The sequence below is a fragment of the Leopardus geoffroyi genome, chromosome A1 (genome assembly GCF_018350155.1).
Source record: "Leopardus geoffroyi isolate Oge1 chromosome A1, O.geoffroyi_Oge1_pat1.0, whole genome shotgun sequence".
In the NCBI taxonomy this organism is placed as follows: domain Eukaryota; kingdom Metazoa; phylum Chordata; class Mammalia; order Carnivora; family Felidae; genus Leopardus; species Leopardus geoffroyi.
In genome coordinates, this window is record NC_059326.1 from 204628633 (window position 1) to 204643829 (window position 15197).

Sequence of the window (15197 nt, forward strand, 5' to 3'; positions counted from 1 at the left end):
GATACACTGATAAAGCCTATATACCTTTTGGGAGAAGTAAAAGGAACTGTTTTGTTTCAAATCTGTTTTGAAAGGCCTTGCCAAATCTGAACGCTCAAATGTTAAATTTTTAGTATTTTGTTGTGCTTTTCAATACTTTGTTGTGCCTTTGTCCATGATCTCGACGTTGTGGTCAGAGCCTTTTTAAGATTATGTTTAAAAATAAACCTCGCTTCATATCTTGGCTTAAAGGGGACATCATGAGCTATTTTCAGCATTCAAAATTCACTAGATACTAACTAGTAACTTACATACCTGAAACCACTATCTGTCAGGAATTTTTTTTTTTTTCTTTTTAAGTTATAACTAACTCAGGAACCTGGATATCTTAAGGCAAACTGAAAATTCCATGTAATATAATTTAATTCTATCATTTTCTGACTTTGAAGAAAGAAAACACCTATGTAAGCTTTGTGTAAGTGTCCAATTGCCAAACAGAACAGACTTGGAAATATTCATATACTTTTTTAACCTTAAAATAAAAACTCAATCTCCTCTTCCTGTATTCTCTAAATCTGTGACCTCTCCACTTGTGGGAAGCCATTCCCTTTGAAACAGGTCAAAAATGTGATACCACTGAACCACTAGGATTACCAAAGGAGAAGCTGAACTGATCTTTTAAACTAAACACACTAGGTAAGAGGAGAAAGTGTATTAAAAATAGGCTCTTCCTAAAAAATTCCATTGGCTGTTGTGCCCCACCGTGGAAGAACCACAAATGCCAACCTCTTCCTCCTCCCGTTCTTCTGAACTGATTTTTGGGGATTAGAGGTGCATACTGAGAACGGCATATCTTAATTCACGTATCAGTCATGTTAAGACAAATGAGTGAAGATCTTGGACCACGAAACCACTTCTATACTAGTAAAGAGAAAAACGAGTCATGAACACATAATTTTAAACTTTACTTTAAAAATGTAAATATCTCCCAATATTTAACAGGTAAAGAAAATAGCATATTGGTTTACTTTATGTGGTTGTTATATTTTATTTTCCAAGTAATACTGATTAAAAATATTTACACACCTACTTTTAAGTCCACAGTTTAGCACTCTTATTTGTATGGCTTTAAAAGTTATAGCACAAGATCTTTACATTAAGGATCGGGGAAAAAGATTCATTCAAAACAAAGCCTGATATATTATATACATGTTTTTCTCTGTACTTTACTTTAAATACATTAATTTTTAAATGATGCTCCTTTTTTTCATCTGGTGGTAAAATATTAGTGCAACTTTTCATTAAAAAAAAAAAAAAAGTTTACCACAGATATAAATGAATTTTCCCAATCGGAAATGGCCCTTCAGTTGCCATTAAATGCTATTTCTCACCCTACCTTAAGTTACCAAGAAAAAGAATTGCTAGTTGCCATTATAAGCAAAAACAAAGTACTACAGCATCACCTACATCGCTCCTTACAACACAAACTTTGAAAGAACCAGAGATGTTTTATAGAAGTTTAGTTGGCTTTGAAAAGGCACATGGGTGTGTGTGGGTTTTGTTTTTTTTTGTTTGTTTGTTTTACATTCTACAAATTTTGCCACCACCACTGTTTCCGTTGCAGAGATGACATTTGTGACTATCAGTATAGACAAGAAGTTTGTTCAAACTAAAGAAAGCCAGAAGCCAAAATTTAACTGCACAGTAACAATGTACTTTTCTTCATGCAGCCTTGTGTTTCCTATATATTCAATTTTCTAACATGCATTAGAATACACGAATTTGTATTCTAATGATTTTACTTTTGATTTTACAACATGGAAAAAATCTGAGAAAGGACGTGACCTGGGAAAGAGAGAAGGGAGAACCCTTATCACAATGAAAATAGATACATTCGTACCCAACTATATAATAAGAATAGAATCCATTTAAGTTTCCAGAAATAATACTTCTCAAAGCTTCCCATTACTTATGGGAAAGATCCCTCCTGTGTGGCATTAAGTGTGTGTGTGTGGGGGGGGGGGTGGGCATTGGAATCAGTTTGTTTCAATAGAAACAGTTCACAACAGGAAAGACTTTAACTTTGGTCCACTTGTCTGTTAGCTTAAGGACAGTCACACTGCCCATGATCAGTTCAAAAACCCAACACATTAATTTAAAAATATATTCATTTGTTATTTCACTCTAAAACAGGCATAGGTGTTCTGTTTTCACTCCCTGCCCTTTCAGCTTGGGAATCCACTGTTGTTTTGGTCTCTAAACCCTCAGCATCTTCATGATCTTCTCTGGCAGCTTCAGCAGCATCTGCTTGGGTGGTCTCGCTCTCCTCCTGGTTCATGATTTCAGGGGTCACTTGTTCCAAGTCAGCTTCCAGAAGTTCAGTTTGTACTTCCACTGGCATCTGATTTACCCGTTCAACGTGCAGCTCCTCCACATGTACTTCAGTACCTTCTTCAGTCTGAATCCGACCCACTTCTAGATAACTCACCTGAACCTGCTCTGGAAGCTCGCTCATATGTGAATCATGCACTTGGCTGTCCTGGAGCAGATCTGGATGGACCTGTTCCACAGTCACTTGTGCTGAATCCACTTGAACCTGAAGCAATGGTAACACATGCACTTTCCCAACTTGTTCTATAATAGTCATTGATGTCACAGGTTCAGTTTGCACACGTGTTTCTACTGAAAGAACTTCTTCGGTTACTAGACGCTCTGAAATATTGTGAGTATCACTGAGATGCCTCCTTAATTCATTTCCTTGCATAAACCACAAGTCACATAAAGTACAATGGTTGGGTTTATCACCAGTGTGTATTACCAAATGATCTTTGAACTGGTCCCAGCTGTTAAACACACTGTTACAGACCTGAAATAACCAAACATATGGTTTTAACACTACTAATATTCAAGCTGAAGAAAGCATGAATGCATTTATTCTCTGTTAGGGAAAAATTAGAAGATTTTTCTGAAAAATGTTATGAATATGACATTTATAATGTGATCTAAGAGAGTTCATAATTATGTTGTTTATTTGGTCTTTTAGCTGATGTAGCTAACAACTTAGATGCAATGTAGGAAACATAATACTGCCTTCATTGCTTAAATGTCATATAAATTCAAGGGATATAAAGTACCAATATTATAATTTCCTACATAATATCATTAGCATTTAGAACCATTACATTATTTGGGATACATATACACTAATCATGGAAAAAGAGCTGATCACAGCCAGTGAGCCTTCCACTGCTCCACTCCCTAATTCTATTGTTTGCTCAACGGTGAAGAATAGTTTCAGGTTACCTGTTATTTAGGACATAATTTTATTGACATTGATGGAAAAAAAAAAAAAAAGGCAACAACCCAAAAAACCCTATTCTAATCTCCCTTCTAAAATCAAAACGATGAAAAAAATAAATAAAATCAAAACGATGGATGATGTTCTTTACTCATTCTTTCCAAACTGCCAGCTCTATACTTTCACTCTAGACTCTGCTACCCTTCACTTTTAATGATTTCAAACACCCAACTCCTTTGCTAAGGACAGAATACACCCACACGTACCTGACATTCATAAAGCTTCTTTCTTCCCTTTTTTGCCCCCACTCCAGTTTGGCACGCAGTCAGGTGACATTTGAGGGTGCTATTTCTAGCAAATCTTTCATGACAATTTGGACATTCAAAAGGTTTTTCACCTATTCGAATAGAAAAAAAATTCTATTGGCAAATCAAGAAAAACAGAAAAAGCAAATAAATTTTTTTCTTTTTGGTTAATGCTAATAGCACTTTCTTGAGAGGAAGGTCTGAATTTGTAATTCAGATGTTTTCTATCACATCCAAAAGACTCTTCTAGAGGTGAAAATAATAAGTTTTCAGTGATTATTATAATTGAATCTGTACTCTGAGGAAGAAATAAAAATTGGATCTGAGTTCTACGTTTTAGCATTTCTTAAACGTGCACATTTTCCCTTAGGTAAAAATCAAGCTCAATCTCTATTTTGGGGAAATGCATCACTATCCATTCCACAAGTATTTTTTGAGCACTTACTATGTGCCAGACCAATTGCCCTTCTTTAAAAACTTCGTATCGCAGGCCACAGTATCTTATGAACGTGAAATATATACAAATAAACACCTGCAATGTACTGTAGAAAACCTGTTTCAGAATAAAGGGCAATGGAAAATGTAAGGCAGCAGCACAAAAGGAGAGGGATTAATTCTGCCTGGAATGGAATAAGTGAAGGAAAGAAGGAAATGTATTCTAGGCAGAGACACAGAGGTACAGAACAACATGGGTGAGAAGTAAGAGGGAGAAGGTATCAGTAATGATTCTCAGACCTCTAGCTTAGAATGCCAATCAGAATCAAGAACACAGAAATCCAAGTAGGTTTGGAATGCAGTGTATTGAGAAAGATTATAAATTTAGTTTTGTATCTGTTGATTTGAAGGTACTCAAGGTGGAAAAGTCTGGTAAATAGTTGAACAGACTCCTCTGAAGTCAAATAGAGGGTGGACTGATATACAGATCAGGAGTTACTTTAGGTAGTAATAAAAACCTTTGATGTGGTGAAAACTCTAAGTATGTTATGTGATAACAGAATCAAGGACAGAACTCAATGAAACACCAAGTTAAAAAACCAGGTAAATGAAGCAGCAAAGAGAACAGAAGCAGAACAGCCAGAAGCAGAAGGAAAGAACACTGCGGAAATTAAGAAATTTCAGGAAGATGAGGGCAGTAAACAGTGCTAAACTGAACAGAGATGTCAGGTAGAATAACAACAGGGGATTGTACTAACTCTAGTAGGAATAGTGGAAGTAATATGGTGGGGTTAGAAGCCAGACTACAGTGGGATGAGAGGCAAGCCCATGAAAACAGTACAGTAAAGGGGATGGAGGGTTTTGAAAGATGACAGATATGTCATCTGCTGGGGTGAGGTGTGGGCAGAGTCTTGAGTATCGGACTGAAGGCCCAAAATAGCAATCTGGCAAAGAAAGTTTTAAATCAGACACCAAAAAGGCCTAATTTAAGGTCTGATATGAATTTTTTCCAACAGTGCTCAGCAGGGAGTAGGGGTAATTGACTACAATAATTCCAGGATTTTTTAGAGGCCTTTTTAGAGCAAGTGAGTTCAAAAGCCAAGGGAATGTGCTTAGAGTACAAGAAAAAGTGATTCAAGTTGTATACAAGGAGGACAAGGTAAGATAGAGAAGTCAGAAATAGGGCAATAAGCTAGATGGAAAGAAATATGAAAGGACTGGCAGGCTAACAGGTAGACTCCAGCAGTCTGGAGTAAGGCAAGAAGACAGAGGATTCAAGGGACAGCATGACGCTTGCAGAGAAACAGGCTCCAGTGATGAGATCCTACTTGTGACCTTCATACTAGTCAAGTTACTTCGACCTATAGTTTTTCCCTGACAAAAAAACCCTCTGTTTTTTGTATAATGTTCATGAGATGGGAAAATTAGAAAGACCTAATCACCTAGAATTAGTGCTGGTACAGAAATTCCTTATCATATCCCCCAATGTTGCAAGATACTGCTAAATACAATGGTTACGTTTTGTGATTTCAGTAGTACGTAATTTTTCACTATAAATAAAACCTACAAATAGAAATTGGTATAGCTCCTTTAAATAGCAATTTCATAACAATGCCAAGATTTAAAATGTACATATTCTTTGACTTGGCAATTCTGCTCTTGAACATGTGCACAAAGATATATGCAAAAGTATGCTTACTGAGGCATAGCCTGTAACAGTAAAAGACTAGTAACAACCTAAATGTGTATCAATATAAATAAATTATGGTATACCCATACACTGAAACACCATGCAGCCACAGTGGGGAAAAAAAAAAAAAGTAGATTCCTGAATTTTCATGTATTAAAAGACTTCAGGGGCACCTGGGTGGTTCAGTTGGTTAGATCAGGTCATAATCTCACGGTTTGTGGGTTCAAGGCCCATGTCAGACTCTGTACTGGGTGTGGAGCCTGTTTGGGATTCTCTCTCCTCTCTCTGCCCCTCTCCCACTCTGTCCCTCTCTCTCTCTCAAAAATGTTAAAAAAAAAAAAAATTAAATAGTGTAAAATGGCATCACACTGTACTACATGCCTCTATTTTTTTCCCAAAAAAACCTCTGTGTGCATGCCTGTGTATGGTTACTCAAAAACGCAAAGAATAGATATGGAAGGATAAGTATGAAAATGATGGCAGTAACTGCTTTTGGAGAGATCTACTGAAGTAGAAAAGAGATTCATTTTTCATTGTCATTTCAGCTTTTATGTCATTTGAGCTTTTGCATTTTAAAAACTTAGTAAGTCCGATGAAGTCTAGAAATAGCAACAGATTAATTATACTTTAGATGTGTGGACTGTAGCCTGCAAAGTGCTTTTCCCTGTAAAGTAAGTTATTGCCCTTATTTACACAAACAAGGAAAGAGGCCCAGAGATAAAGCGACCATTTAAGTTCATCATACTGTCAAATGTTGGAATTGGAGCTGCAATCCAATCTGATTTTCAGACCCACCCAGGGCCCCTGAGTGGCTCAGTCAGTTAAGCATCTGACTTCGGGTCAGGTCAGGATTTCCAGACCCACATTGTTTCTATAATTCCACATTACCTCTCTGGCAAACGAGGTACTATCATTTAAAGACACGATTAAAGGTCACCTTTAGGTTCTCTTTCATATGAGGTGTCCCACTGGTAAATCTGTCAAAAGTTCTGGTATCTCCTCCCACCGCTAAAGTGCTTACCCTTCTATATTTTTCTAAAATAATAAACCTCCAACTATGTAGCCGCCCAAACCAAAGAGCTAGGATTTACCCCCATATCTCAATGGTCACCAAATCCTGTTGACTCTGCCTCCTTAATGTTCTTCACATTTCCAACCCTCTTCCACTATCACTGCCTTTACTCAGCCCCTCCTTCTTGCTTAGATTGCTCCAACAGCGTCTTAATTAGACCTTGGAGGTTTCATCTCGCTCCACTCTATCCTGCCAGTCATCACTCTAAAACAGAAATGTGATCCTGGCTTAAACTTCTTTAAAATGACACAGTTTTCCAAAATAAAATCTGAATTCATTTACAGCACTTATGAAAAATAACTATATGATCTTGGCTTTATCTCCCATCACTTTCTCATCTCTTGCCCTTGAACCACTGGTAGATTGTCCATGATGCCTAAGTGCATGTCATGTGGGCAGCCCTTCCTAACAGCTACACATGCTGGCATTCCTCAACTTGGACCCAATCCCCCAGCCTCAAACTACCAGCAGCATTCCAAACAAGTTGCTTACGTTCTTTCCTCTATGCCTGTGCATGCTTCATTCCTGTGCATGCTTCATTTCTTTTGCCTGGAATGCCCATCTCCTGGCAAACTCCTTTTCCTTTGGGTGTCATTATAGGGTGAATACTCCAGGAAACCATCCTGGTCTCTTCCATCATAAACAAACAGTACAGGCAGGCATTCCCATAAGACTGTGTGCTTACCTCTATTAGCACTTAGCCCGTCACATGTGACTGTGCCTGCTTGTCTCTCCCAACATAACTGTGAGCTCCTTGAAGGTACAGACTCTAAAAATTCCTTATCTCCACGACCTAGCAGGTTGGCATTACCATTACTATTTTCCAAATGGAAACAAAATAATTCAGAGGACAAGTAACAGCCAAAATTTTGCAATTCAAGTCATAGATTATAGCGCATGCTTTAAGAACACTGAAGAAATCAAACCACTAAACTAATAAAAGTATGCAAAATGTGAAACTGAGGGGGATTTATATATATTTTGAGGGTAGGAAAACAGGAATGGGATTGTTCCTTATCTTTACACTTAGTTTGTTATAAGCAAAAAACGATCCATCCTTCATTAACATAAGCACAATTTAAAGCTGTTTACTTATGCTCCTCTTGAATTCACCAAGTCACTGATCACATCTGCAACTATCTTGTTACTAATTACTAATACAGTCAATTGAGGTTAAATGCCAACAAAAGTTCAGTTTGCTTTATGTGTTAAACTGTTCTTCAAATTGACATCTAGTTCTATAATTTGTTTGTTTTTTTTTTTTTTTTTCCCCAACATTTATTTATTTTTGGGACAGAGAGAAACAGAGCATGAACGGGGGAGGGGCAGAGAGAGAGGGAGACACAGAATCGGAAACAGGCTCCAGGCTCTGAGCCGTCAGCCCAGAGCCCGACGCGGGGCTCGAACTCACGGACCGCGAGATCGTGACCTGGCTGAAGTCGGACGCTTAACCGACTGCGCCACCCAGGCGCCCCTAGTTCTATAATTTGTAACAATGTAATTATCTCACATAATTTTAAAGATAAAGACATACAACATAATATGCTTTAGCTCTATATTCTGTGTTTAATCCAAAATACAACATATAGGACTTGAAAGGCACATTTTAACTTCCAAAATAGTCTGTGTTGCCTGTTTTCAACAGGCAAGTTATCAGGTTATGTTTTAGGTAAAAGAGACAATTGCTTCTACTTTTACAATGCTAGAAAATAATATGAAAGTGACTGATTATCTGTTGGGACACAGGAAACCCAAAGGGGCGCCTGGGTGGCGCAGTCGGTTAAGCGTCCGACTTCAGCCAGGTCACGATCTCGCGGTCCGTGAGTTCGAGCCCCGCGTCGGGCTCTGGGCTGATGGCTCAGAGCCTGGAGCCTGTTTCCGATTCTGTGTCTCCCTCTCTCTCTGCCCCTCCCCCGTTCATGCTCTGTCTCTCCCTGTCCCAAAAATAAATAAACGTTGAAAAAAAAATTTAAAAAAAAAAAAAAAAAAACACACTAGTTACCAATTAACATTTATTTACTAGTTTAATGGTATAGCGATCGTTTTTGCAAAACTACATTAAAATAGATGAATATAGGGGCGCCTGGGTGGCGCAGTCGGTTAAGCGTCTGACTTCAGCCAGGTCACGATCTCGCGGTCCGTGAGTTCGAGCCCCGCGTCGGGCTCTGGGCTGATAGCTTAGAGCCTGGAGCCTGTTTCCGATTCTGTGTCTCCCTCTCTCTCTGCCCCTCCCCCGTTCATGCTCTGTCTCTCTGTCCCAAAAAAAATAAATAAACAAACGTTGAAAAAAAAAATTAAAAAAAAAAATAGATGAGTATTTGTTTTAAGGACTAAAAACTATTACTATAAGCAGTTTCTAAATATACAATATACCTCTATATTTGAAAATCAGAAAGCATTTTCCCAAAAGGTTTCATAAACACCTATTAGTTACCCAAACCAGTACCCTAAAGCTTTTTACATCTATACTAGATGAAATTAAAGTATGAGATTCTCTTGCTATTCATGTAACCACTAAGTATTGATCCTAGGCATTTATTCAGTCCCCGAGTATGGATACTAAACATTTAAGTGAGGGATGCCACATTTATCTGAATCTATCCGCTTCCTCAATTTCAAGTAGTATACAGCAAGCAACTCAGGACAGCAAGGAAATCTATGAAAAAATTGCTTCAAAATTCTCCAAACTCCAGCAAAGAGAAAGATTTTGAATAGTATGGAACGCCTGTGTTGTCTTCACTGTATTAAACAATCTAGACAGCATCAGCCACCACAGAGAACTTGGGAACATGCGTCCAGAGTCTGACACTTGGCACATCTTATCCACTGCTCTCCCCACACCCGAGATTCAAAGCATTGGCAGAAGCTCCTGTGTGTGGCACAGGAGACTTAGCAAAGAGGCTTGAGAGGCAGAAGGACGGGGTGTCTGATAGGACAAAAACAGGCACAGGAGATGGATGCAGAGCTATAAGGACCAGAGGCCGAGTGGGACACTCCCTGGAATCACTCCTGCGTGCCTGAGATGGCTCCCACGAGGAGGGCAGCAAAGGGCTCCCCTTTGCTGTCCATCAGTGCCAACATTGTGTGCCCTCGGAGAGGGGTGGGAAGATGAACATATGCTGACTACTTCACCACCAGGTCATAACAGGTGACCAAGTGTACACAAATGGATAAACATGCCAGGGATTTTTGTAAACATATTGATCTATGTAACATATAAAATGAGATAGGAAATGTAAAAAAAGGAACAGTGAAGTTTCCCTATAATTAGGATTTCATAATTTATCATCCTTGGTAAGTGATCACAAGCTGTGTTATATGTATTTCTTTTAAAAATATAAAAACTGGTCCTGTAAAACAAATAATCCAGTGAAGAAATGGGCAGAAGACATGAAGAGACACTTCTCCAAAGAACACATCCAGATGGCCAACAGGCACATGAAAAGATGCTCAATGTCACTCCTCATCAGGAAAATACAAATCCAAACCACACTGAGATACCACCTCATGCCGGTTAGAGTGGCTAAAATGAACAAATCAGGACACTATAGATGCTGGAGAGGATGTGGAGAAACGGGAACCCTCTTGCACTGCTGGTGGGAATGCAAACTGGTGCAGCTGCTCTGGAAAACAGTGTGGAGGTTCCTCAAAAAATTAAAAATAGATCTACCCTATGACCCAGCAGTAGCACTGCTAGGAATTTACCCAAGGGATACAGGAGTGCTGAAGCATAGGGGCACCTGTACCCCAGTGTTTATAGCAGCACTTTCAACAATAGCCAAATTATGGAAAGAGCCTAAATGCCCATCAACTGACGAATGGATAAGGAAGATGTGCTTTATATATACAATGGACTACTACTTGGCAGTGCGAAAGAATGAAATCTGGCCATTTGCAGCAATGTGGATGGAACTGGAGGGTATTATGCTAAGTGCAGTCAGTCTGCTGAGTGCAGATATTGTATGTTTTCACTCATATGTGGATCCTGAGAAACTGAACAGAAGACCATGGGGGAAAGGAAGAGGGGAAAAATAGTTACAAACAGAGAGGGAGGGAAGCAAACCATAAGAGACTCTTAAATACAGAGAACAGGGTTGATGGGGGGTGGGGAAGAGGGGAAAGTGGGTGATGGGCATCGAGGTGGGCACCTTTTGGGATGAGCACTGGGTGTTGTATGTAAGCCAATTTGACAATAAATTGTATTTAAAAAATAAAAAAATTAAAATGGACCAGGAAAAAAAAAAAAATATATATATATATATAAAAATTGGCAAGGTGCAAGAGTGACAACTACTTTCAAAGTTGATACTGATTTTGCTTTTAAAGTATCAATATTTCAACAAACTAATACCAAAAGAACAATGTGAACTCAACCTGCATATTAGAAAAAACAGGAGATGGTTTCTGTGGTAATAAAAAAAAAAAAAAAAAAAAAGGATTTAGACATTGAGACCTGAAGTGAATGTGGAAAAATATACTTTTAACATAAAGTATTTGCTAATTACCTGTATGTTTTCGAAGATGCTCTTTAAAATGTCCAAAGTGGTCAAACTGTTTTTCACAGTATTGACATATGTGAATTTTTTTCCCAGTTCTTTGCTTCTTACTGACTCCACCTTCTTCGAGGTGGTAACAGTTGAGGTGCTGTTTCCATGCGCTCTCCCGAAGATACCTTTTATTGCATATTTCACACTTGAAACTCTCAGTGGAGTGTGATTTCATGTGTTCCTTAAAATGGTAAAACAATTTAAATGAACGGTTACATTTCTCACAATGGAACAAGTCCTTCACATGTGACAGCTGAAGTTCCACAATTTCAATACCTTCTACCTGTTTGCTTGTGGGGTCAGATGCACAACCATCTTCTTCCTTAATCTGCCCTTTCCTATCACCTTGACGGTACTTGCTGGTAATATCTGCCAACAGTGCCAGGGCGGAATCATCAGAAGAACCTGTGCTCTGAATGTACTTTATGGACTGCTTGGCAGAAGCCACTTCCTCCAACGTTTCGATGCCTTCATCTTCCACTTCGATTGTGCCTTCGGCAATCTCCACCTCAATCTCAACAGGTTCTGACTCTGCAGATGGCAATGACTCAGTGATAACATTTGAAGTTTCTGCAATCTTTCTTTTTTTTGCCTCGCTTTTTCCTGTGGTATTTTCCTCTAGTGGAGCTGAGTTTTCTTTGTTCCTGAAATACATAATGTATGGATTTAAAAATCTGTAAGGTCAATCAAATTCCTAGCAGGCTTTTGGGAAGAACTGGTAAGCTCAAAGTAAAATTTATATGGAAAGGCAAAACACCAGCTTGGACGACTTATACTACCTGATTTCAAGACTTAATATAGAATGCAGTGAGTTAAGATGCGACACTGGTTAAAGGACAGACAAGACGTGAAGATTCGTGGGACAGAATGAAGTTCATCAATAGACCCACACTTATTCAGTTAACTGATTTTTGAAAAAAAGGCTCCAAGGTAATTTAATGGAGGAAAGAATGTTTTAACAGTGGTACTGGAACAACTGGTCTTTAAATGGAGAAAATAAATCTCAACCATCACTTTCAAATCATACCCCCCAAAATTAATTAAAATGGATCACAGACTTTAATGGAAGAACTAAAACAATTAAACTTCTAGAAAAAATAGGAGAAAATCTTTGTAACATTGGGTTACTAAAAGATTTCTTAGAGGCGCCTGGGTGGCTCAGTCAGTTGGGCGTCCGACTTCAGCTCAGGTCATAATCTCGCGGTCCGTGAGTTCGAGCCCCACATTGGGCTCTGGGCTGACAGCTCAGAGCCTGGAGCCTGTTTCGGATTCTGTGTCTCCCCCTCTCTCTGACCCTCCCCTGCTCATGCTCTGTCTCTCTCTGTCTCAAAAATAAATAAATGTTTAAAAAAAAAAATTAAAAAAAAAAAAGATTTCTTAAATAGCACACAAAAACAGAAACCTTAATAGCAAAAATTAAAAGAGATTTCATCAAAATTAAAAACTTTTGCCCTTTGAAATAGTTAACAAAAAGGCAAGCCACAAACCAAACAAATGGCAAACCACAGACCAGAACATGGGCACATGTATATCTGCCAAAGGTCTTATATAGACAGTATAAAAAGAACTGCCACAATCCAATAAACACAGTCAAAGAAGATAACTATTAGGTGACGATTATCCACGAGTCTCATGTTTCTGCACATCTTCTGAACTGACAGCTTTTGTTCTGGACTCTCTTCAAAGATGTCTGCAGTAGAGCCAGCAATCTGGAAAGACAGAGAGTATGGCTCCCTCTAGAGCAGAGGGCAGCTGTGCTTACTGTCCATATAATAATATCCCCCTTTGGGCAACGTCAGTCAGGTTTGCTTGCAGCCCGTTATCTAAGATTGGGCTTCCTAAGCTGGAGTTTCTTCGGCTGTGATGTAAACCAACCACATGCACAGCTTTCACCTGGGCCACTCTATGTCACCCCTGTGAGGGAGAAGGAAAAACTGGCACAAATACAAAACTCATGCTGCTTGCTGTGCAAAAAAGAAAATCTTTCTAACCTAAAAGTCTCATACCCTCTATCAGTATCTATGAAAACTGTGCAGGATAAACTGTTGGCTTGCAAATAGGGTAACATCTCAGATCTGTCACAGTTCTTGCCAGGTTTTGGCAACAAGGACAAGATGCTGAAAAAGAGCAGGTTTACCAGAAGACAAAGAATCAGGCCTCACTGAGCAATTAATGGGATCTGAGGAAGTCCATTGGAGCTGGCAATAAACATGTTGACCAAACTGCATGATCAAGTGGGCAATGCGTCGTCTTCCATTTAGTTGCCGACTGCTTTGAGTTAAACTGTGTCCCTCAAAAAGATATACTGAAGTCCTGACCCCTCATACCTGTGAATGTAACCTTATTTGGGAATCAGTCTTTGTAGATGTAATCAAGGATGAGGTCATTAGAGTGGGCCTCCTCTAATACAACTCCATCCTTGTAAGTAGAGGTTCATTTGGGCACACACACGAGAAAGCCATACAAAGAGACAGAAGACAGCAACGTGAATGAAGATGTGGGCAAAGACTGCAGTCATACTGCCACAAGCCAAGAACACCTGGGGCTCACAGAAGCTAGAACAGGCAAGGAAGGATCTTCCCCTACAGGCTTTTGAAGGAACATGGCCCTGCCAATACCATGGTTTAAAATTTCTAGCCTCCAGAACTGTGAGACAATAAATTTCTGTTATACCCAGTTTGTGGTACTTTGTTAGGGCAGCCTCAGAAAACTAAAACATCTATTAATGAGGAAAAACTAGGAGGGTGGTTGCAGGATGAATACTAGACAGTAAGTTGAAGGACAGCTGCTCAAATGGTTCTTGGTTGTTGCAAACTCTCCCAGTGTTGGGAGAGGACCTCTCTGCCAACCTAGTGGTCTGTCATAAGTGCAATCCATCAAAACAACTAAGATCCACAGGTGGGAACAGGGGTGGAGACAGAAGGTCCCACCCCTTTACAGACAAGTTATCTAAACCAAGGGTGACAAGAGGGAAATTTGCAACTGCTACTAACAAAAACAAGTTGAGTCATTAGAACTTTGGCTGGTCCACATGAGAGATGAAGGGCAACACGATGCTTGCCAAGGAAGAATGGCAACACCTGGGCAGGGCTCTCTCTCCTGCAGTGTCACATCTACCTTAGATTCATTTGGAGAGGACAGTAAAAGGTCTCGGGTTTTTTCCTGCAGTGTGTCCTGGCTGCCATAAAGGTGCCACGGTGCTCTTGGGGAGATTTCTCGGAGACAAACTCCCGTGATGAAGCACTGTCTAGTAAGTCTTCTTGCCAACTGGATTTTACAATGCTCATGAAGATGAGTCACTGGGGAATAAGAATCCAAAATAATATAAATTCCTGTGGTCAAGCCTCCTGAAAATCCCAACTTTTATGTTAAACCAGGTAAAAACATAAGAGGGGTGTTTATAACAACAGGGCAGCAAATGTCTAGGATTAAGGTATACTTTTTTTTTTTAAGAAACAGAGTGCGAGTTGGGAAGGGAAAGAATCCTAAGCAGGCTCCATGCTCAGCACAGAGCCTGATGTGAGGCTTGGCCCCATGACCTGAGCTGAAATCAAGAGTCCAACACTCAACCAACTGAGCGAGCCAGGCACCCTGAACGTACACACTTTAAAGCTCACTGGCATGGAGTTACTTTCTCCCTCCATCTCTTTCTCTTCTACCTCCCCTCGCCTGATGCCTTGACTTCACCAGCTTGGAGAAAGATAATGAGGGGTGGAGCCAAGGTCTCCCTGTTTCCAAGGGTATAGTGAAGACCCCCATATACCTATCCAAGTATGCTGAGGGAAACTCAGGAATGGAAGAGACTCAAACTTTCATGGCTCCATTAGATTCAGGTGTCCAACTAACCATCCTATCACAGGGAGAGGAGGCA

The 15197-nt window shown here is 39.6% G+C and overlaps 1 protein-coding gene across 18 annotated transcripts in view; it reads right to left on the reverse strand.

The window, feature by feature from the left end:
- Positions 1–925: 925 nt before the first annotated feature.
- The window catches only part of ZNF131 (zinc finger protein 131), a 31186-nt gene continuing 16914 nt past the window's right edge, over positions 926–15197 (reverse strand). For 9 of the 18 annotated variants that reach the window (XM_045438845.1, XM_045438833.1, XM_045438855.1 and 6 more), the window contains 3 exons: positions 11285–11970; positions 3544–3674; positions 926–2845 (listed from right to left, as the gene is read on the reverse strand). In XM_045438845.1, the coding sequence (XP_045294801.1) occupies positions 2159–2845; positions 3544–3674; positions 11285–11970 (1504 nt within the window). In that variant the 3' untranslated portion in view covers positions 926–2158. Of the gene's footprint in view, positions 2846–3543; positions 3675–11284; positions 11971–15197 lie in introns of those variants that run through there. The other 9 variants (XM_045438903.1, XM_045438897.1, XM_045438920.1 and 6 more) reach the window with 4 other exon arrangements.